Consider the following 23,956-nt stretch of genomic DNA (forward strand, 5'->3'; position numbering starts at 1 on the left):
AGCAGTAGGATTTTACCTATGGTGCATGTTCTGGGTACTTACATGACACAAGAGAAAGGGAAGGGTGGATCCGTGACTCATTGTGGCCCTGTTCTCTTTTAAACTCAGTCATGCATATATTCAGATACAGATATTCTTGTTGCAACAGCTCTATACTTTACCATCCCGCTCCAGCCTCAACTATGGCTACTGTGTCCTCACAAAACTCCCTTTGTGTCCTGATAAACCATGGGGAAAATGTGTAAAAACATAGCTATATCCGTCCTAGAGGTGTAATCCATACCAAATCAAGTGGAAAATTATTATCCAAGAGGTAAAATGAGGTGAGATAGGGATTGAGTATCAAGCAATTAGTCTGTGTTTTCTTTAAATGGCCCCAAATGTGGGTAACTGATATTTGATTATATTTTCAATTGTTTATTATTGCGGATAACTGTATTTCTATTAGATTTATGCCCAAGCGGCGCAGTCAATGGATTAGGGCGTTACAAATACAACACTATCCACAGCCCCATTGTTAAATCTGTCTGACAGTTTAAACTAGGACACCCAGAAACATTTTTGAAGCTTAAATATAACTGCAGTTTTACTTAGGAGTCAGGTTCTGTTTGGAACATTTGAAAAACTAAATGCTGTAATATTAAGGACTGATTAAGGACTGATGGGGCTTTTCACATTTTTTGAAAGAAATAACCAGACAGAAATAAATAATAAATGTTGTATATGATGTTATTTATATATATACATGCTAGCCGCCATGTTCCAAATAGGAAGGGAGCTTGGGCGCTTGTTCCGGCTCCATCGACTCTGGCTCCAATTCATTTTTGCCACTCTCTCCATAACTGAATGCTGCTGTAATGTATAAAGATGAAAATTAATAACAAACAAATCATGCGCCTTCCTCACAAGGTCACTCCCACTAGCGTTAGCAACAGGTTTGATTGACAGCGTTGCTAAGCCAGCCTGCAAAACCACAAGTGCAGGCAGGAAGGGGCGTTACCTTTAACAGCCTCGCTCCGGATTGACTCTTTGATTGCTATGATACTCGTGGTCAGAATACTAAATAAGGAACTCGGCTACGAATTTGCTCCTATATACAGTCTATGGGATAAGCGCAGTAACTGTAAACTAGGTCAAAACATTATAATTTTGTCAGGTGAAGCAAATTCCACCATATAATTGAGGCCTGCCTTTCATCTCAATATAAACCTACAGGCTCTCCACAATATTGTCGTATCATATAAACACACTGACTATTGCTCTAGCGTTCGTGTTTAATTACAAATTTTAATAGGCTAAAATGTTTGAAAAGTACAAAGAAATCTTCTATCAGCACATTTGCGTCATGGGGGACTTAAGGTTGTGGAGTCTGTTGCAGTAAAGGAGATTTCCCGGCAATCCCAGAGCTGTTTACTCCTCTTTGCCAGTGTGTGTGAGTGCATGCGAATTCTTATGTCATGTTTTTTTACTAGACCATTCTCAGTGCCAGGCAGATGTCAATACTAATGGCTTTTGGATTACGTCAGTACCAGAGCAAATGGTCAAGGTTTGGGAAAGGGACCAACCTCAAGTGCTGATAACAAAACAGCGTTCAGATTAATCAGAGAGCTGTAGAGTCATGTGGGAAACAGGAATACGTTTAAAGGTGGTGGTCAGGGGCCTTTCGAGCTATGTTGAGGCCCTGTGCAAGATTATCATTGGAGATCCTTGCTTTGACAAAAGTAATTCCTCCATGTCTAACTCACAATAGTAAATGGTAACAGTTTTATATAGTGCTTTTCCACCTTCAAGGCACTCAAAGCACTTTACACACAACAAAAGCATTCATCTGTGGGAGTTGGAATCGCACCACCAACATCAATGATTGCTTTAATTTCTCAAAATGGTATCCACAGCAAGGGCTTCAATGAGTCTTGAAAGTCAGGAGCTCAAGCAATGAATGATCCAATGCTAACTTTGGACTACATAGGAAAAGCAGCGCTATTCTATTATTTGAGCACATGTTTTGTGGTGATACCGAGGTTGTCATGATGGAGGAAGCAGAGAGGAGGGGCATGTTGTTGTTGAGGGTCTTAATAGTGTACTCTTTGAGCTTGTTTTACGTCACTACCACCCACTGCTTTTCCAGCCCATATGTTTAACTTCCAAGAATGTGTTTCCTAAGGCCTGCTCCTGATGACACGGGTCACCTCTGTAACACTGCACACGCTGAGGAGAGATGACTTCAACACAAGGCTTATAGACTCAAGGATGAAGTGCAGAGAAGAGAAAGGTCAGGGCCGTACAGTAGCATGTGTGTAGCTGTGGACTGACCAGAAGGTGCTCATTTTGAAGGCAGTTTAGCATGAATGTTAGCATAGACTTTCAGTTGATAATAATGCACGAATATCAGTCCAATGCTTCTAGATTCTACAACACCGCTTGTTGTTATGCCTTAATTCAGGACTGAGAACTGTAGTTTTCATCTTACTTCATGTAAAATAATGATTATGTTTCAAACATAAATCACATAAATTGCCATTTGTGACACATCCTCTTCCCACATTTTTACAGCATCCTTAATTTGTCAAGAGCCCAGTAAAGGCAGAAACTTCCCGCTTGTATAAACATGATACAGTAATACAAATTACCTCAATGTGTTTTATAGTGTAGTGCATTTATATTTCCCAAAAAGGTAATTACTTTGTATTTGAATGTCTATTTTAGGATCAAAATGGCCCTGTCAGTTTGTAATTCTGTCATATGTTTTCATATTTATAGACTGGGATAAAGTTTTAAAGGAACTTTTGTGTCTACACTGTTTGTAGATTTACAAATGAACGGTGACCAAAATTGGGCAGGACACAGTACATTTTCAGTGAATGAATGAGCTGCTTCCAATGAAATGTTTTAAATTATAAGAAAAGATGATATTCAGAGCATCAGCTATAGTTAAAAGTTGAAATAATGCCAAATATGACATGCACTGAACCATAACCAGATATCAACTCACACTAATTATTTACATTCAGTAATAATTTGGAAAAAATCAACTCAAATACTACATATTACCAATTAATACTGGCTGCACTATCCCAATCTAAACCTGACAGCAGTGTCTCATAATTTGTGCAGGAATAACACAAATAATCCATTTCACATGCAGTGTAGCTCTGGGTCCAACTGGAGAAGATCTAAGGCAAATGTGTTGAAGGCTTCCAGTTAAAACAGCCGTCTGCAGCTTGTGCAGTCCCACATAGATGGCACTTGGATGGCTCTGAATGCACATTTAGCTTGGCATCACACACTGGCAGCAGCTCATTCCAGGATTTTGCTCCATTGGAGCGACTCATGCGAGGATCTCTGTTTAAATAAGACTTTTTGGTAACAATCTGGAAAGGGCTCTGACGTGGATATAAAGCAGTGTTCATAAAAGGCCTGATAGTAATAAGGCACATATTTGCCAGTAAAAAAGTCACTTTTATAAGAGGCTTAAATTTTACTATTTCTACATGCTTTCTAACAGTAGCTCCCCCACTTGGCTCTCTTATTTTGCTTTTTGAAGCTAATATACTGCTATTTGATATTTTAATATACATTGTACAAATTAATTTGTAAATATTATGGTGTCTAGCAGCTGCTAAAAGTCTAACTAAACAGATTTATCAAGAGGTTGCATCTACAAGCTTGGAAATCTCACCCACAATCTTTTTATATATAGCAAAGCTCCATTGTTAGAGGACAAAGGTATTATCTGAAGAGAAGTTAGCATTACATAATTTATTAGGCACACACATCACCAGCACCACCAGGATTTCCATCCAAAAAGAAAACGTTTTCCCATGCAGTTTTCCAACACCTGCATTCACACACATGATGCGGTGACAGCTAAAGTCTACTCCAAAGAATCATTCTTTGCTCTAGAAGTTGCCAGAATGGAGCCAGATAATAACCACAAAAACGGCAATGGTAGCTGACATAGGAATACCTTCGGTTTCCAAAAGCACCTGCTAATGTTCTTACTGTTTATGTCATTCATTATTTCTTACAATTTGGAGAGAGCATGAGTTCACAGACTGGGCTACTGGCACTGGGGAAGTGGAAATGCACAGCGAGGTGTCATTCGATACTGTGCACTTAACTTTGTACAAACCACACATCGGTTGCAATGAATTTCACAAGAGGCATAGAGTTTGAGGAAGGGAAAGAAATGCACCTGCTTGAATGTGAAGACAGTTGGACCAGTTACAGGATGACATTTGTTTCTATCAGTGTATTAAACAAAGGTGAGGTCATATAAAGCTTTGTTTGACATTGGCAATGGTCATAGCTTAAAGTACCCAGTGTGTCACACCTTTTGGCCAATCCAAACAATTAAAAAACGTACGCTTGTAGTTAAAGGGCACATATTATGCAATTTTCTAGTCTATATTATTAAGTTGTTTTCTCATCACAAACAATCTGGAGCTGTGTTTTGTTTGATTCACACAAACCCTGCATATTTAGGCTGTGCTCTTCTCTCAAACTGAAAACAACATGTGATATAAGAATACAGGATGTGCTCCACTGTGTTTTTAAACTCCTTACACCTTCACCAGAATCATTTGGATGATTTCACCCGTGGAATTGCCAATCTGTACTAAAGAAATGGTAAAAGGAAAAGCATTTTGATCTTTGGAGATATAATAATGCAGGGTAACTCAAACATGTATGAATGAAACAAAACACAACACATGTTTTTGAGGATGTAACAGCATGGCGTATATCTCACAACAATCAATTTTTGCGTAATATAGGACTTTAAATACTGACAATGCTTTTATAGATGCTACACTCTGAAATGTGCTGTATAAGACTGACAGTCTGGTCACCACTCCCTCTGCCGCGTCTCTGGCCAAACACTATGAAATCAGGTTTGTTTATTTCAGCGATCCATGGAAAACAAACAAGCTCATTGGTCATGATTTAGAAATCCTCTGTGTTATTTTTGTCCTTTCATTTTTACATGTAAACTGTTTTGATACAGTGTTTCCCTGCTCGTCAGCCTGTCAGTCACGCTCATCTGAACTTGCGTAGATACCATATAAAGCTGTGATAAACATAACTTGGACCACAAAATAAAACTACGGTAACCAGTTTTGTTACTACAGTATAAATATGTGGTAAACCCTGAGATGGAGATGAGCTGTAAATACAGATACCTCTGCTTTATCTATGTCAAAGTTTCATTTCACACTCATTTGAATGGGACGGCACTGCAGCACTCTGGACTCCAATCTCACAGTGTTAGCAAAAGTAAAACAGACCAACAGACCGTGGCTGAACTCGGCTAACCTGAAACTAGGCCGAGTCCTGGAATGACTCCCAAAGAGCACCAGACAAATGTAGGCACAGCAAAGACGAAAGATTAAACCAAGCTTCAACTTCTCGCAGCCCGAATTCTTTGCAAAAAAAAGTAGTGTGGATGCTATTTTGGATCAAAGAAAGTTAAGACAAAGCAGAATGTCTAGCCTCAAGACCTATGCTAATGAAGTGGCGTACACAGTGAGAGGCAGGAAAAAAAACAGCATTTAAACCTCCGCTGACAGTGTAAAACGCTAAAATATACGTGTATGTGTGTGCGTGCGTCTGTGTGGGTACATGTGTGTGTGTGGTACAGGGTGTAGCTACCTTAGTCATAACAACCGGGTGAAGTTAAAGGACAGTTGTGGATATTTTGGCTGAATGAAAAGGAAGCCAGCATTTCACATCTGCCTGGGAAATCATCATAAGTTCTTTCGTTGTCGTTTTTGGATACGTCTCTGCTCATAAACTGACAGGTAGGAGTTTGATTCAGTGCAATGAAAATGGGTATGTTTTACACGTCTTTCAAAAGCAGAGGTAGGTGGGCCATCAATCACATTTGAAAGAAAATAATTGAAAGCGATTCTTAATGGTGTACTTTGTAACTTCATGGTGGAGAGTCTGCTACTTGCTTCTTCTGGATTATACTGTGTTTACCTTGCATTTGTTCAACTGCAGGTGTATTTATTAGCAAAAATACCTTGATAAACCTGCTTTCTTACTGTGTTTAATTATAAGTGTACTGATACTGCCTCTCTGACCTGTAACTTGGCCTGAAGGTATCATCTGCATGTCTCGTTTAGTGTCGTACCATTGAACTTTCTTGTCAAAGCAACAGGTTCTCCATGAAAAAAAGTAGGTGGCAGACCCTCCACTAAAAAACTTACAGAGTGCCCCTTTAACGGTTTATGAACATGTCCACTTGTGCAGCCAAACTGTCTTTTTGTAGGTCTCTATGGCACTTAGACACTGAGCAGGAAACAGGGACAGGAAATGTATGTTGGCCAATGGATGCGCAGATACTCAGACACTGTCCTCTGCGTTGTAAAAACCCAAGCAGAATGCAGCAGCTGGTGGGATTTGTTTTGGCCCAGGGCTGACCAATCTGTGGGCTTAGCCAGACCCAGACAAATTTCCTGGTCGATAACAAGCAATTTCTGTCACAGTGAGCGAGGCGGCTTTGGGGGGAAACCCAGAGCTGTTTAAACTTCTCAGGAGGGTATGTAAAGAACAACTGGTGCTGCTATCATCACTACACAAATGCATGGGCCAAGATGAATAAAGTAACTGTGTTTAGATCAGTAATACTATAACAAAACAATCTACTGTAGAAGTTAGTATACAGATCTTTATCAAGGCAAGTCAAGGAGGGAATTACAACTGTGATACTACACATCAGAAACTGTACTTTATTACTGACCCCTTATGGTTGGGAAAACATGTTAGCTTTATCTCTCAATGTCATTATCTGAAATTGCGCCACTTTAACATCAAAATAACCAAAAAGAGTAGTATTACACTTGCAGTATACGTCTACTTAGTTCTGACCCAAATGTCCAAATGTGAACCCTGTCGAATAGAATCTCACAGTTTGTCAAAAACAGTTACCGATGATATTTTGTTTACGCACGGCTAAAGATTCATTTGAACTGAAAGGACATTTGCTTATATCTCTGTACTTTTCACTATAATTCCAAATCTGAACATGCTGCTCAGATTAATAGCGGGGTTTAAATATGAGCGGTTTGAAGTTAGGCAACATTGACGTAAAAATAATAACGACCCTTGGATGTCTCTTGTAGAAACCTGTCTAAGCTTTTCAGATTTGTGATAAACTTGGAGATGTTTTGTCATGTGGCTGGGAAACCAATTGGCATATCATATCCACTAATATATTTAGTCAATGCAGTGTCAGTTAAAGCACGCAGTGTACGACAGTGCGGCTCACGCGTAGAGATGTCAAGTTCAAGTGTGCATGGAAAGGTAAAGATTTATTACAATACAGGAGGAGCTCAAATCTACTAAATCACCATTAGTGCCTTTAGCTTTATACAGGCTTTGAACCAACACAATCTTCATTACTTTTTGGTTCAGTTCATATGCCACTGGTTGCATCTACTCGGAATATAAAATACATTTATCAGACAGCGTTAACCAGCGTTCGGCTATATCGGTTTAAAACTTGTCTCACCCTCCCTAACCCTTCTTTGTACAATGAAAAGGCAGCAATGTTGACCTCTCAGTATTTGCCTTGTTAAGCCTGGTTTGTTTGGCCTGAACTAGACGAACTGTGCAGTAAATGATTACGAGGGAGCCACCTGCCACAGCACCGTCTGTTCTGAGCCAAACACGTGAATGGAGGAATGGTGAAATCTAGTACTACAAATACTACCAGTACTATATCAGGCCGTAGTTTAACCTACTGGACACAAACACATGGATAAGTCTCTCCAAGTCTGGTTTAAACAGTATACCTTTGATTTTTTGCAGTGTTTTAGATAGTAAAAAGCTGCAGATGTTACTGATTTGATGTGGTTGTTAAAGTTCAAGCCTGAGTCTATTATTACCCTAGATTTCTTGCCTGATTTGAAGGTTTTAGAGAGAGAAACTGGAGGTAACTACTGACACTTTCTCTTTGTTTCTGTGGGCCAAAGACCATGATTTCAGTCTTGTCTGAGTTTAGCTGGAGAAAGTTGTTTTGCATCCACACACTGATCTGTTGGATGCAGTGACAGAGTGAATCCACTGGTCCATATTCACCTGCTGCCAGTGAGACATAGGTCTAAGTGTCATCTGTAGAGTTGTGGTAGGACATAACGTACATATTGCTGCGTATTAAATGGTCTAACGGCAGCATGTAGAGATTGAACAACCGGGGTCCCAGGATTGACCCCTGGGGCACCCCACATGTCAGTGCCAAATGATCTGAGACATGGTTTCCAATTTCAACAAAGTACTTCCTGTCTTCTAGGTTGGTCTTGAACCAGTTTTGGGCAGTACCAGTGATGCTCACCCAGTTCTCTAGTCTCTGTAAGACAAACCCATGATCCCTAGAGTTAAAGTGCACCACAGTGACCGTTTGTAAAGTGTCTTGCTCAAGGACACAATGACAGCGTACACTTGAATGAGGTTTGTGGTGGGTGGGCATAGAACCAAGCACCGGGTCACCATTTCCCCTTCACATAATATAAGGGGACAAACCATGATCCTTGTCTAGTTATTCTGGCACAACATGAATGCTCCATAAATCTGAGCTCTTTTGGCTGGTCTTATCAAATCTCTACAAACAAGACCTAAATTACAACGAGGCTACTGTAACACAAGACACAGAGTCCATGACGGGAACTACCAGCACCTCTCTCAGTCACTGCCAAGGAACGAGAGAGCAACAGTGATAAGGGACGTCCAACCCAAACAAAACCATAACAAATGTAACTTCAGAGTAATGATGGATAGATGGTTACTCACTTTACGTCATGCTGCGGTGGGAAATTGAATAAGAAGTACGCAAGAGGGTTGTGTGACACTGAATGCTGGCTGGATTTCTTATTATTAGAGCTGTGTGTGTCACAAATCACAGTGAACATGGTGAAATACAAGGGAATATCCAACAGGTTGCATTCATTTTGTAGAACTGATTTAGAATGATTTAATGTCAGATGGAGGACAAGGGCCTTTATAACTCAACGGGAAATTCACTGTTTTTGAAAGAAATATACAAACATCTGATCCACTAATGGCGAACCCCATAATTATTTGCTAGGGAATGGGTCCACAAACGCTCTGTACAAATGTTATGTTTTAAAGTCCTTTCAACTGACAACAATCACTTCACGGGGTTGAATAATGGCACCACTTTCTAAAGATACTGTGGAAAAAATCATTACACTTTTGTTTATTTATCCCAACAGAGAAGACGTTAAACTTTGTGCCAGTTGTTTTATGTGGATAGGCCCAGAATTTACAGAGATATTAACCATAAACGAGGTCATCAAAACAGCCAGTTCCACCATAGAGTTCTGATCTACCCTCCAGCTCAATTTTAAACTATAAGCCTTGCTAGTGAAACATTGCTAATAAAAATATACTAGCTTTTGATTCTGCTCCATCGCTTGTGATGACAGAAGTTCACCAGTGTCACAGAGGTTCCTGCTCCACGCTGCACTAATAGGATGGAGAAAGAAAAGCTGAAATAAAAATAATCATAAGTACGTCATTTGCATATTCTTGAGAGGATAAATGGTGCAGTTCTCCAGATGTCACCACTGTGGCCTGGAGTCCTCCACTTTGGCTCAGTATTGCTCATTCTCACGCTTGGTTCACACTGGGGCCTAGGGATAAGGGCACATTTCAAAACCCGCACCAATCTTTGTTACACTGACATGGATTAAAAGGCCGTAAAGGTTAAGTTGATTACTTTGTCACACATTATTTCGTAAGTATGGGAATCAGATTTCTCGTCCCAGTGAATATCAATTACGTTTGTTTTCGCTGTTTGTCATTAGTTGTTTTTTGTCATCAATCTGCAACCAGTTTTACATTAGACTGTTTCGGAAAGCAGCATAATCTCCTTTTTATCTGCTTCTTTCATTTGTGTTTTGTCCTGTTTTTCTGGAACTGTCTGAAGCGCCTTTGAATGTCATGAAAAGCGCTATACAAGTGTTATGTATTATTATTATTATCATTATTATCATTATTAAATCAATGTGGGCAGGTATTAAATCTTTTTTTTCTAATTTGGATGTGTTTGTCTTGTGAGATTTGTGCCTCATCCCATCCCTTTTCTTTATTACAAACACATAAATTTTGTGCACAATAGACAATCCTAACTGCATTCAAGCTTATGGTAAAAGGTCACATTTTTATATAGCGCTTTTCCACCTTCAAGTCACTCAAAGCGCTTTACATCAAGGAACCGCTCACCCATTCACGCACGCATTCGTACACCAGCGTATGCAGACACTAAGTACAAGGTGGGTTAAGTGTCTGTGGGAGCTGGAATCGCACCGCCAACCTGCTCTACTGACGATGTTTATGTCAAGAGCAGGATTTAAACCACCAACCTTCAGATCAGTGGGCAAACGCTCTACCAGATGAGCTACTATCATCCACCCTATAGCTATAGTTTTATTGTTGATCATGCCACTGACAGCAATACATAACTAAACTCACTTGTTGCTGTTATTGAGCAAGACACTTCACCCTCCAAAGGAAAAACACCACTACCGATTTGTTGTAGCAACCTTTGACAAAAAAACAATGCAATGAAGCCAAAAAGCAAAAAGAAACATGGAATAAACACTGAATTTGCTTGCATATCTTGACAATGAGACCTCCAAACCTCCCCCAGTCTGTGCAGGCCAGAGTAACGCCTCTTTCTCCACACATTACAACTCCGTCAGTATCTGGTCAGACTTATTCTGGTTTGGCAGGCTGCTCCTCATCCCCAGGTGATAGTTTTTGTTACCTGCTGTCAGGAAAATACATCACATCAGCTCTATGTTGGAGGCCCGGGTGGACTTGTGTCTGTGTCTCCCTGGTTTAACTTCTGAACCTTTTGAGAAATGTGTGTGCGTGTCTCAGTCCAGTCTTACAAGGCCCGAGCATCAAAGTTGGTTGTAAATGTCTTATAGATGGGTGAGAATATCTGGGGGCAAAGGAATGTAACATGTCAAAAATAGAAGCGCCAAAGTGCTTATTCCTGGAGAAACTGCCCCACACTGTCGAGACACGTTTTTCCCACACTTTAAATAGCGTTACAGGAAAAGCCCTTTCATTTGTTTGCACTGCCGCCATCTTGTTTGTTTTTAAACTGTTTGGGCACACACTTTTAAGCATATGGAATTGAACTATCTTGTTCACCATCTAGTTCACTCCACAATGTTGAAATTAAAAGGCACATATTAAGCTATTTTCTGATCTAGGTCATAATGTTGTTTCCTCATTAAAACATACCAGAGGTTGTGTATTGTTTCATTTAAGATGAGTTCTTGTCTCAAGGAGAAAACACTCTGTTGCACCTTGTGATGTCATGTGGTGATACAGGAAGTGATCCACTTTACTAGAATCATTTGGATCATTTCAGCCCTAGAACTGCCCATCTTAACTCAACAAAAAGTAGAAGGTGGTTGTTAACTTGAAAACTACCACTAGATGACATCACAAGGTGGAACAGAGCATGCTGAGTTTTGGAGATGTAGACAGACTAATAATAACTCCAGATATGTTTTTAATGAAGTAGCAACATTCTAACATAATGCTAAAAGCTCACAAGAGTCTGGGTAATATACCTTGGACCTTTAAAGAAGAAAGTACTTTTTTTTAAGACCATGCAAAAGATTTTTAATGGAGTAAATATCAAGGAAGAATGTTACTTTTACTTAAACAACTAAAATTCACTAACATTTATACAATACAACTGCATTAGCAAGTGTTGCAATGTGCAGTTGTATTATTGTTCAGTAGTGCTTTGTTGCATATTGTACTATGTTCTAATCTACTGAAATGCTTCACCATCCTCTTTTGTGCTTTCTTTCTAATTCTTACAGCACTTCAGTAAATATTTTTCAACCCAAACCAAATCTAGACTCTCACTCACTCAAAACATGCCGTCTGGCCTGTCTGTAGATTCTAGTGCGGTCCATTAGCTCAAAATACTGTTTCAAAATGGCTCTTTGTTGCTTTCTACGAAATAAAAGCTTGGATGTGTACACTGTCAACACAGCTGTGATTCAATGAAAGTCTCAAAAGCGTCTCTGTTTTTGATCAGTTTGCGGTTTGTAGGTTTAATTGCTGCACTTGTTACTCTACACCTGTGAATTTCTGACAAGGACAAAGGGTGAATTAGCTCTCATCTTTTTCATGAGAAGTATTTGCTGTGTAACTGTATCTCCCACTGATACAATGTTTAACAGCTGTGTGTGGAAGAAATGGTCCTGGGACAGTTTGAAGTTAAAGACTGGGCTCTAGACCAAAGTAAACTACTCTCCAAATGTCACATTTCTCTCTGGCTTCAGCCGCCAAGAAAAACCCACTTGTGACATCACAACTTTCCAACGTCAAAGAAACCCCAAGATTCAAATCATCAAATCTGTATCAATCTTTATTTGATTGTATTTGTCTTGTAGATGTATCATTTATACTAAAAAGCATATTGTTTCCTCAGGATTTGACAGGAATGCCTAATAAGCTAAGTCATTTCTGTTTTTACCTGAATGACGCCCATCTGAAGGCAAGATGCAAAGTGTTAGTGTCCAATAAACGCACCAGCCACGCCCTGCAAAACAAACCAAAGGTGAAAGTTCTTGAGACAATGTTGGTCCATTGACAACCCTGGACATTGTATAATGATTCACTATAATGATCAGTTTATCATGATGTGATGACCAAATGATCAACTTTAAAATGGCTGCTGTGACTGAGAAAATTTTATTAAAAAAGAAAGAGCAACATTTTATCAAACTATACCTTACTAAGCATCGATACAGCATGACAAATACTTCATTAATTTTAACAATAGTGTATTAAGAATGAAACAGGCTTAGTAAATTGTTTAATTTTAGGATATTTCTAAAGTTTCATTCTTAATAATGATTTGTTCATTATAAAGTCTTGTAATGAAGATTTAGTTATTATAAAGGGTTACAAATATAATCCAAGAAATGAAAGACAGTTTAACATCAAAATTAACATTTTATATAGAAACAAATCTTGTGTCCCATTGAATTACTTTCTGTACTGGATTATGGAGATATAATACACATGCAGACTTCAGCCTGTACTTTGAAATCTTTAGATACACTTTTTCACTCAGCCCTTTGTTTCATAACAGGTGATGAATTTAAAACCCATCACTGGTCACTCTATGAAAAAGCAGGTTGGCCATCGTTGTCTGTCAGAAGAGAACAACACTGTATAAAACGTATTCATAAGAGACTATGACGATAGACTGAGTCAATATCGCACTTGTTTGTTGAGCGTTGATACGGGAACTTTTAATACAAGATAACATGATTGTCTAAGGACTGGTCGCACCAGAAATGAGATGAAAAAAGGGCTTTGTCTGTTTTGCGTACAAAAATTCAATATATTTCAAGGACTTGCAAAACTGGATACTTTGGTGCCACAAATGCAATTTAATAATCTGGTGATAAACACTTACACTCACACCTGCACCTGTTTTTAATGTTTGATGTTTTGTTTGATTTTTGTTTGTATTTTTCTGTATTTCAACAGGGCACTCGGGAAAGGGGGAGTCTGAGTGCTCTCATTGGGCTCTCCTTGTATAAATACGGATCAATAACGTTAAAACAAATATAACATAAGCTTCAGTTAGGTTATGCTGTGTTTACATCTAAATCTTTAGCCACCGCTATAGCACAGCTGTATCCCGTTTTCCCTCACTGCTCTCCCCTGACCTGGCACAGACTGTGGGCTGAGAGAGGCCTCCTGAGAGGGGGGATAACCATTAGGGGAAACTTGGAACGATGTAATGTAGGTAAATAAATGCTCTGAATGAAGAAGAATGCCTTTCCCAAACAGACCTTGGGCCATTGGAGCAACATTGTGTCCCAAATAATGCCTTAATTACTGTGACGATAATAATAATAGGACGCGCTCAGAGAAGTCATTGAGTTCAGAGGGAAAAACAAGGCCTGGGACTGAGGGAGTATCATCTGGAACCCGTAGCAGACAGCACGTGAAGGCAATCTGTGCTGAAGACATCCACAGAGCCGCGCACTGCTCCAACAGTTCAACTCATTTCGATGTCACCAAGATCTAGTCTTGGATCAGATAGTGTCAAACATGTGTGCATTAGTTAATCAGATGATATGGATTATAAAATGACTATAAATGCAAGGACAGGATCGCTCGTGCAAATGTTTTGATCTGGATCTTTGGCTGGACAGTTGGAGCGAGACAACCAGGCGATTGATACCAGATGAGAGGATGAGTCAAAGGGCTGAGCAGATGTGATGTGATGCAGGAAAACAGACATCCACTCAGTTCCTCAAAATACTGTGTCAGAAATGGAGCAGGCAAAATGCTTAAACTAAATACACATAATTTAAGTTATTTTGAAAAATAAGATCCTACCAATCATCTGTAATGCATTAAGGATTTATTCCTGTGAAGTGTAAGCTCCTGGGTGTGTAAAACATAAAGCGAAAGCTATAACCCACGCTATTTCCAGTCAAATCAGCCATTCCAAACCCACAAATAATAAAACAAACCTAAAATTCACAACATTTGAATAGGCCTTGTACAGGCGTCCCACATAGACCACCAAGTGAGTTGGGCTTCAGCTTTGAAAAGGGAAATGTCCAAACCCAATAAATGCTCAATCTACTGTCTGTCAAAGCATCGCTCCAGACAGCAGCTTTTGTTAATGTAATGTGACATGCTTTGGGACGTGTAAGCAATATTGTAAATCCTCACGAATAAGATAATGTTTGGTTGATACCCTTTATGCTGCTGCTGTGCCTGTTACTGTTTATTACACACGTGCTGCACTGATGTCATTACTGTGCTAATGTTTACACTGGGGTTATTTATGAGGTTATTGAGTGGGCTCTTGCACTTTTAGTATTGCACTTTACATCAAAACTACGCAGTGTTTGATGCTCTAAATATTTGTTTTCTATGACAATGACAATGAAATCTGGTATCCTTAAATCCTTATGTATAGGTCATATAATCAACCCATTGCACCCACGATGTTTACTCAAATGTGATATGACCACAGGTGTAAGGATGTGGTTCGATTTGATGCCTCAGATAGAAAGGTGGTGCAAACAGAGACAAAATGTGCAAAATGCTTAATGCTCGATGAAGAAATAAAGAACCAAGAGAAGATCAGCTCTCCGTCAAGCCCAGCTCTCAAACTCACCTCCTTGAACTTGCGCTTAGTGACCAGCACTTACTATAAAGAGACTGCCACCCACATGCTTTGCTTTGTCTAAGATTTAGGGATCTGGGGGTTGTAAGATCGGGCGCCCAAGCTCTTTTCTAGGACGGAAGTATATCTCCAATAATACCGACCTTGGTTATTTGAAGTTGATGTTTGGACGCCTGCTTTAAACAAGTGGGATATAATCCAAAAACATGACTTGATACCAAGAGAGGTGATTGAAGCCCTCATGTTCTTTTGATGACCTGGGATAAAACCCAATAATAACCTTCTTAGATCAGTGTAGATCGCAGGGATATACCTTGCAATATTCTAGAGATAGGAATCTAAACTGACTGTAAAACTTTAATCTATAAATATATAAAGGTCTTTGTGTATTCTGGCATCCGCATATCACTATCGAAAGTGAGACAAGATACATACACAGGAGCTCCTAAAAATGTTCAGCTAAGGAGACTGATTCAAAATTGGTACTCATTCATAGACCAGAGTACGCAGACACAACGATCGCATTCATCTGTGGAAGCGAGATTGGAACCGTCAACCAGATCAATGGACAAACACTGACCAACTGAGCTACTGCTGCCCCCATCATGCTCCAAACTCCACATAAATCTGTCATCTTCAAATGGCCTTGGATAACTTCTATCCAAACTTAAGACAAGTTTGGAGAGAATAATGACTCAATTGACAATAATAGCTCTAGAATGTGAATGGTAAAACATTCAGATAAAGTCTAATCATTTTTAGACTTTTTATTATAGCAGTTTATGAAGTTGAAAGCAAACATATTCAGCTTGGACCGAATGAAAGTTAGACAACTCCCAATGCTTTTTAGAACGCTCCCCTTTTCAGTGATATATCTCCTTTGTCTCTCCAGCACCTGAAAAGAACATCACTGTAGGAAGATTTTTGGGAAACGACCAGCACATGGAGAGAGAGAGAGAGAGAGAGAGAGAGTGAGGGGGAAAGAGGCAGATGACAAAAGAGAGGAGAGAGAGAGAGAGAGAGAGAGAGAGAGAGAGAAACTATCAGTGCATGGAGAGAGAGAGTGAGGGGGAAAGAGACAGATGACAAAAGAGAGGAGAGAGAGAGAGAGAGAGAGAAACTATCAGTGCATGGAGAGAGAGAGTGAGGGGGAAAGAGACAGATGACAAAAGAGAGGAGAGAGAGAGAGAGAGAGAGAAACTACCAGTGCATGGAGAGAGAGAGTGAGGGGGGAAAGAGAGAGAAAGATGACAAAAGAGAAGGAGAGAGAAACAACCAGTGCATGGAGAGAGAGAGTGATGGGGAACGAGACAGAGAGATGACAAAAGAGAAGGAGAGAAACAACCAGTGCATGCAGAGAGAGAGTGAGGGGGGAAAGAGACAGAGAGATGACAAAAGAGAATAATAGAGAGAGAGAAACAACCAGTGCATGGAGAGAGAAAGAGAAGGGGGAAAGAGACTGAGAGATGACAAAAGAGAAGAATAGAGAGAGAGAAACAACCAGTGCATGGAGAGAGAAAGTGGGGGGGAAAGAGAGAGAGAGAGATGGCAAAAGAGAAGAAGAAGAAGAAGAAGAAGAAGAAGAAGAAGAAGAAGAAGAAGAAGAAGAAGAAGAAGAAGAAGGGGAGAGAGCGAGAGAGAGAGAAACAACCAATGCATGGGGAGGGAAAGTGAGGGGAAAGAGAGAGAGATGACGAAAGAGAAGGCGAGAGAGAGAGAGACAGACAGCAGACAGACACACACACAGAGAGAGAGAGAGAGAGAGAGAGAGAGAGAGAGAGAGAGAGAGAGAGCGCTTCACGTTGCTTTAATTTGTTCTCCAGCTGCCAATGAAAATGACGAGGAGCAGCCACGTTTTTTCACTTAGCTGTGCCTCTGGACCCAAACCACACACATCTGGAGGCCCTGCTGAACAAGTGTAATCTTTACTGTGTCATAAATACAACACTGCTCCACATGAGTAACACGGGAGATTGTTGTAGATAGAGTGATCTGAAACGAATTGATTAATGTCACTACTTATGGCTTTTATTTTTTATTTTATATTTTTTTTTTACCGATAACAGCAAATCAAGTGAATTAAATATTGAAAGAAAATTAGCCGACTGTAAAGCATTGAAACCTAAATATTCCACTTGAATTTAAGTTGAACAACAAAAGTATGCAACATGTTTTTTCATTTTATTTTTTTTTTAAGATAAGACTATAACAACTAGGCTATACAAGTGTTTTGTTTTTTTTCCTCTTCAAAACCAACTCAAACAACTAAAATAATTGCTTATATTTCCAGTAAAACCTCAGAAACGCTCAAAGTTAAAAATACTGCAGTGTTTTGTGGAGTGACGTGGATGACGATGTTGTTAAGGTCCGGGAAAGTTGAAACTGAATCCCCGCTGAGATGATGCAGTGTTTCAGGTGACAAGGAGGAGCCGTGCGTCTACCTCTGAGCCACGCGCACTTCCTGCATGCTCCAATGCAATATATAAGAGACTCAAGAGGGACGCCTGCTGCAGCGCTCCACAAACCTCTGCAAAGTTAGACAAAGCGTAAAACTTGCTTTCTGCAGCCTCGTCTCTCTATGTCCAGCCCACTAGCGGCACTTTTGGAGGTGACACGGAGGCTGGAATGCAGGTAGTCGGTGCGTAAGGAAAGGTAGGATTGCGTAAAGAAGAACCGTTTTATTGGGTTTAGTGTTCATTCAGGAGTATTGGTGTAATCCGGAACCAAATATGAAGCTTCAATTATTCGTTTTAACAATCCTGTGCGTCTCATGTGGGGCAAGTGCACTGGCTACACGTATCCCTGGTGCACCCGTGTCCTCGATAGTCGACAACTTCTCAGCAGTCTTTGGCACAGCGCAGAATAATGGAACAGACTCGACTGTATCAAAAAGCCGAAGGAAGCGTTATATTTCAATGAACGACAGGGTGGCTATTCTTGATTACCACAACAAAGTCAGAGGAAGAGTGTTCCCTCCAGCATCCAACATGGAGTACATGGTAAGTTTTCATTCAACCCCTAATATGTTACTTTTACATATGCCTTCTGTTATGTCATTTTCTGTTTTATTAGAAATGTGGTTTTACGCAAAAGCAAGTGACAAATGACACTCTCAGCTGTTAAGTGGATAGGATTTCAGTAGACCACCAGAGCAGTGACTTCCAGGGGGAAAGGGGGTCAGACATGGCACCAGTGTCCAGCAGACAGAGTCAAGATGAGGGGACTGAGTGGTCACTTTTACCTCTGTGACTCATCCCTGCCTAAAATACATTTCTGGTGACGTTGCAATTCTATGTATAGTTTTTGCATATGATCCTGAACTTCTGTGAATCCTTTTGGGGGATGTACTCGAATAGTGCACATCATAGTTGAGATGTTAAGATGTAAAGCTGCCCATCCTTAAGTAATGATCATAGGATACCGAGAAGCAAAGCTGTCACTTCTTGGTTTTGCCATGGAAACACCTGCAGCAGCACTCACAGGAAAAAAAAAATCTTATCTCACACGTAAATGGCAGAAGATGGAGAGCCTCTTCTGGTTTGATTTTCCACGCGGTTATGTAATTGAATTTTCTGTGATGTGCTTGTGTGATTCTAGGTCTGGGATGACATGCTGGCTAAGACCGCAGAGGACTGGGCTCACGCCTGCCTGTGGGAGCATGGGCCACCTTACCTCCTCCGCTTCTTGGGTCAGAACCTCTCAGTCAGGACGGGGCGGTGAGTGACCCCAGGCGCCCCACTTGTGCCCCTTATATCACAACATCTGCTGCTCCTCCAAGGGACTGGCACTCATTCATTCATGATCGTTGCCCCGCAGCCGACTTCTTCTCTCTCTATTTTAAGTTTTTTTGCCCTGGTTACAGCTTGTGGAATGCTCCTTTGACCCTTCAAATAAACAAAAGATGTGTTGCTAGCATTGACCCTTAGGACAAAGGTGCTTCCCTTTAGTGGGTCTTGATTTTCCATTTGGCATCGTTGGGTGTTTATTGAAGCACGTCACGAGACACAAGGGGGTTCTGCTTGTTAACCCTGTGATTGGCAGTTATTAAAAGGTTATCCTTAGGAATAGTATAGGTCTTTTTAAGAGATGGGTTTAAAAGTTCCTCTTTTAAATTTTATAGGTGTCTGTAAGAGTTACGCATTGTTTTTCACTCAAACGTTTAACTTACTTGACTTCTACTTCCCCCCTGTTAAATACAGAGGCGTTCCACCAGGGTCATGTCTCTGCCTCCTTGTATTTTTTGTCTCTCAGTAAAGCTAAGAAAAACAACCGAAACAATGTATGTTATACACAAGAGTGATGATCAAGGTCAAACTTGGGTCAAAAAGTGTGACACCTACAGTATTTCTCTTAGACACATAAAATAAATGATTTGGTAAATCATTTCAAAGTGACCTTGTGAAAGTAGAGCTTGTGGTCAGTTTGTCAGAATGACAAATGATTTTATCCTGTGCTGACAACTTTTACAGCAGAGTTGATTGTGATGTTTAAAAACAGACTTAAAATATTACTTTAAAAATTATTAATAATCATTGTTTCTCCAATGCCAGTACATTTTTAGCTGACCTTTTATATTTCATTTCCAGGTATCGTTCCATTCTGCAGTTGGTGAAGCCATGGTATGATGAAGTCAAAGATTACACTTTCCCATACCCCCGAGACTGTAACCCCCGCTGCCCTCTGAAATGTTCTGGACCCATGTGCACCCATTACACACAGGTACACCCGCTGTCAACACCACCAACTTGCTCCATTGCTAAGAGTAGATTCATGAGACTGTTGTTGTTCTGTAGATGGTTTGGGCAACATCAAACAAAGTGGGCTGTGCCATCCACACCTGCCACAATATGAATGTATGGGGCTCTGTATGGAAACGTGCCACATATTTAGTCTGCAACTATTCACCAAAGTAAGTATTCTTTCAGTCTTATGCTTCACTGTACGAGGAACTGAACTCATGTTGTAATAGGTCACTTAATCTCATTGAACTCAATAACCTATGACGACCTAATCCTTTGGTATAGACTATTAGTACCCCTGTCTCTGCAAGGTCTACATAAGCCTGATACAGCTCGTGCACTGGTACTGCCCGGTCCAGTCTTTTTAAATCTGGCTCATTGTTATATAAGTTTATGCACCTTTATGCACTCTGGTCCCAAAACTGTGGATCTTCTATTTTGCTTTAAATGTATTTTTGTCTGTCTTTCAGAGGTAACTGGATCGGTGAAGCCCCATATAAAGTAGGGGTGCCATGCTCGGCCTGTCCGCCCAGTTATGGAGGCTCCTGCAGTAACAACATGTGCTTCCCCACACTCAAGACAAACTACCTGCACTGGTTCAAATAGACAGGTAGACCACAGGTAGACCACAGGCAGACCACAGGTAGACCGCAGGTAGACCACAGGTAGACCACAGGTAGACCACAGACCTCCTCAGTACCAAGAGAGACTGCTACAGATTTGCACAACAGTCATGGACCACCTTTTGTATATATGGACTTTTAAAGACACACTCATTTAATGGCAGCAGTAACTATGCATCACTTACTTGTAAATAAATTGTACATAATTTGTAATACTGTTTTGATTTGAAATGATGAAATATAATTTATCTGTAGTGTGGTCCTTAAACACAGTTCATGTGGCATACTGTGCTCCGTACGTGCAGTGTGGTTAACACATGACAGCTGCTCATTCTCACTCATTACGGTGCTATAGGACTCACACCTAACTGTTGTGTGCACTGCCTCAGTAGGAATGCTGTGATGTCCACATCAAAGCTTCAGAGAGGGGAATAGTACGATGCAAAAGGCTATGCAACTCCTGAGTCTGTAAGAGCCACACGAAATACTCTATAAACTCTAAATAATGAGAATAAAACATGATTAGATTTACATAGTGTGTACTGGGTAGAGACATTCATGAAGTGGAGTTTCAATCACCATTCTCAGCCTGACCTCTTGTTACAATAACTTCAGCAGTTTGAAGCTTACCATTTTGTTACATATTTATTACAAATGTGTTTGTGATGTCTGTACTGTTGGATCACTGCCAAGTGCTGCACTTGTTCACTATGTTATTGTTTCAACATTTAAGGTACTGTTACTCTGTAATGGCAATGTCCTATCTATATATTTGTATGACAACACTTATCTTTATGTGTTATTATAGCCAATGTTGATATATTGGACACCATGAGCACTCCAGTGCACCTTAACAGCTTCTAATGCAAGGCCTGTATTTGTGGATACTCATTTATATCAGCAGGTACACTGTAAGTTATTCATTTTTATATGGGGAAATATTTAATAGAACATGTTTTTTATGGTTTGTAAATAGTTTGTAAATATCAAGCTCTAAAATGGTTCATTTGCATGTCAAATTTCACCATGTTTTAAGCACTACCACAGTCTGTATCCAGGTATCCATCATTGCCACACATCGCTGCAGTATAGAAAATTTGAATTGTTCAGCACTGATTCTAATTAGCACCAAATGGTATTTATGCCAATACAGCGCTTTTTTCTGATGTGTATTTTGTAATAAATCTATTTTGTTGACTATACATTTGATGTTTCATTTTTTCTTGTGTGGCATTAATCTGAATTGTTTAATGAGTATTATGAATTTATTTTAACTTAAACATTTTGGATTTCAGAATATCTTAAAATACTTTGGTACATTTCAGCCAAGTGATTCACACGCTGCGATTGTAGCAAAAAGAGGTGATCACATGCCACACAGCCTTTTAAATCCTCACTGAACTCACTTTTAAGGAAATGGACCAGACTATTTTAGTAATATTTATCTGTTATGGATCATCCTAGTTCATATTTACTTGTTTATCGCCGTAATAAGATAAAATACGATGAGCAGGTAAAGGGTGTGGACTTGGGGTGAAAGCAAGTCCAGAATCTGCCAAGTGCGAACCTATAAATGCCTTTGAAAGTAAAGACATGTTTAATGTGCTGTTGAGACCAAGCAGTGCAGTGTTTTGGCAGTTGTTGATTTGCATATTTGTGATTTATGTAGTACTTTGAAAATGTACACCTGTAGTAATAATAATACTGCATTTAAAACCACTCAATTTTGCACTGAAAGTATTACTAAAAATACTTTAACATTCATATTTAAAGGATTATTGTAAAACTAAAATATATTTTAAGTGAATTTAGGTCATCCTCTTTGTTCAATATTGTACTTTAAGTCTTCTGTCAACACTGTTAGTCCAGAAATACCATATTTTAGTTTGTAACGTGAATCAGTTGTCAAGTTGCGTAATATGAAATAAATAAATAATACAGAAATACAGCATTTAAAGTACTTACTAATACTTATACTAATACTACTGCTGCTGCTACTACTACAACTACTACTACAACTGATAATAATAATAATAATAATAATAATAATAATAATAATAATAATAATAATAATAATAATAATAATAATAATAGTTAATTTTATTTATAATGCATTTTACATTTGAAGACAAATCTCTAAGTGCTACAGTAAAAAAAACAACAACAACAATAACAATATATAGAAATACATCTCAAATCTTGTAATGATAAGATGACAGTCACTGACAGAGACCACACTTGTGCTCAAAACATGCTCTAGGTAAAGTGTATAATGTAAGCAGTATTATTTTCCAGCTAATAGACAAAACCATCAACTTGATATGGTCTTATGCCAAATTATGCACATACAGTTTGCTATGTACTCGTGTCAGGTGGGTTTGGACATTTTGTTTTCAGTAAATGATGTCAGCCCCTTGAAGCATGTTTTGGGACCTCTTCAAATGTTGACACGTCCATGCTAATACTCTTTTCCTACCATAAATCTCTATGAGGGCAGCACTTGAACTTTAGAGTTAATGGCAGGGCAGGTTTTTGTGGTGCACCTCTTGATTCGGATGCCCTTACTTCAAACATAGGGTAAAGAAATAAGTTCTTCAGTGTATACAAACCATTTCAGGTGCCTATTTCAAAGAAAGTGCCATTTTTCCAAAGGTTTTTATGGTTCAATGTACAATGACATAATGGAAAGAAGAGCAGACAGATTGAGGATATAGAATGATAATTTACCTGCTTATATGGGGACGTTCTGTACTGTCTACTGGTTATTCCATAGCCCTCAACATAAAACAAAAAAAAGTCAAATATAGCATGGATTGACCACTTAAATGTTACAGTATAAAGTCTCTTGGAAACCTCAGATCCCAAAGGAAAATTCAGAGAAATTGTTCAGTTTTGGAACATAAAGTGCAGAGACACCCTGCAGTTTGACTTGAGCTGATCAGCGCTGGCTCAACCCTCAGGCTTTGCTGCACACATACATTTACTCCAAACTTTCCCCTTTAATTCAGTCCAAACTATGGCCCAGGGGCCAAGTGCAACCCTCTGAACAATTTTTGTTGCCCTTCATGGTTCCTGCTAAATTGGCCCAAATGATCATACATAGTACTTTTAACTGCAAATTCAAGCATTTCTACAACTGCAACCTTAATAAAATCACATTATATCATGATACAGGCTTATTAATTAATGTTTAAGGGCTATTAGAGGTATGATGCCTGTCAAAGCTGTGCTCAAGCCACAGTATGTCACTTTTCGCCAAAAAATGTACTAAAATCTTTTATTTTTATTTTTTTTGTAATTGTGTTTATTGCACTAAAAGACATGCATCCTTAATATGAGCAGACTTGCATCTCCACAAACCTGACTCTCATGTG

General features: G+C 39.4%; 1 protein-coding gene across 1 annotated transcript; it reads left to right on the plus strand.

Annotated features, from left to right (window-relative positions):
• The first annotated feature begins 17,738 nt into the window (after positions 1-17,738).
• pi15a (peptidase inhibitor 15a) lies at positions 17,739-21,769 on the plus strand. Its single transcript, XM_055229957.1, has 5 exons — positions 17,739-18,219; positions 18,818-18,936; positions 19,807-19,939; positions 20,014-20,129; positions 20,430-21,769. The coding sequence occupies exons 1-5, from the start codon at positions 17,950-17,952 to the stop codon at positions 20,563-20,565; spliced, it is 774 nt and encodes a 257-aa protein (XP_055085932.1). The 5' UTR covers positions 17,739-17,949; the 3' UTR covers positions 20,566-21,769.
• The last annotated feature ends 2,187 nt before the right edge of the window (positions 21,770-23,956 follow it).

The sequence above is a fragment of the Periophthalmus magnuspinnatus genome, chromosome 20 (genome assembly GCF_009829125.3).
Source record: "Periophthalmus magnuspinnatus isolate fPerMag1 chromosome 20, fPerMag1.2.pri, whole genome shotgun sequence".
Classification (NCBI taxonomy): Eukaryota; Metazoa; Chordata; class Actinopteri; order Gobiiformes; family Gobiidae; genus Periophthalmus; species Periophthalmus magnuspinnatus.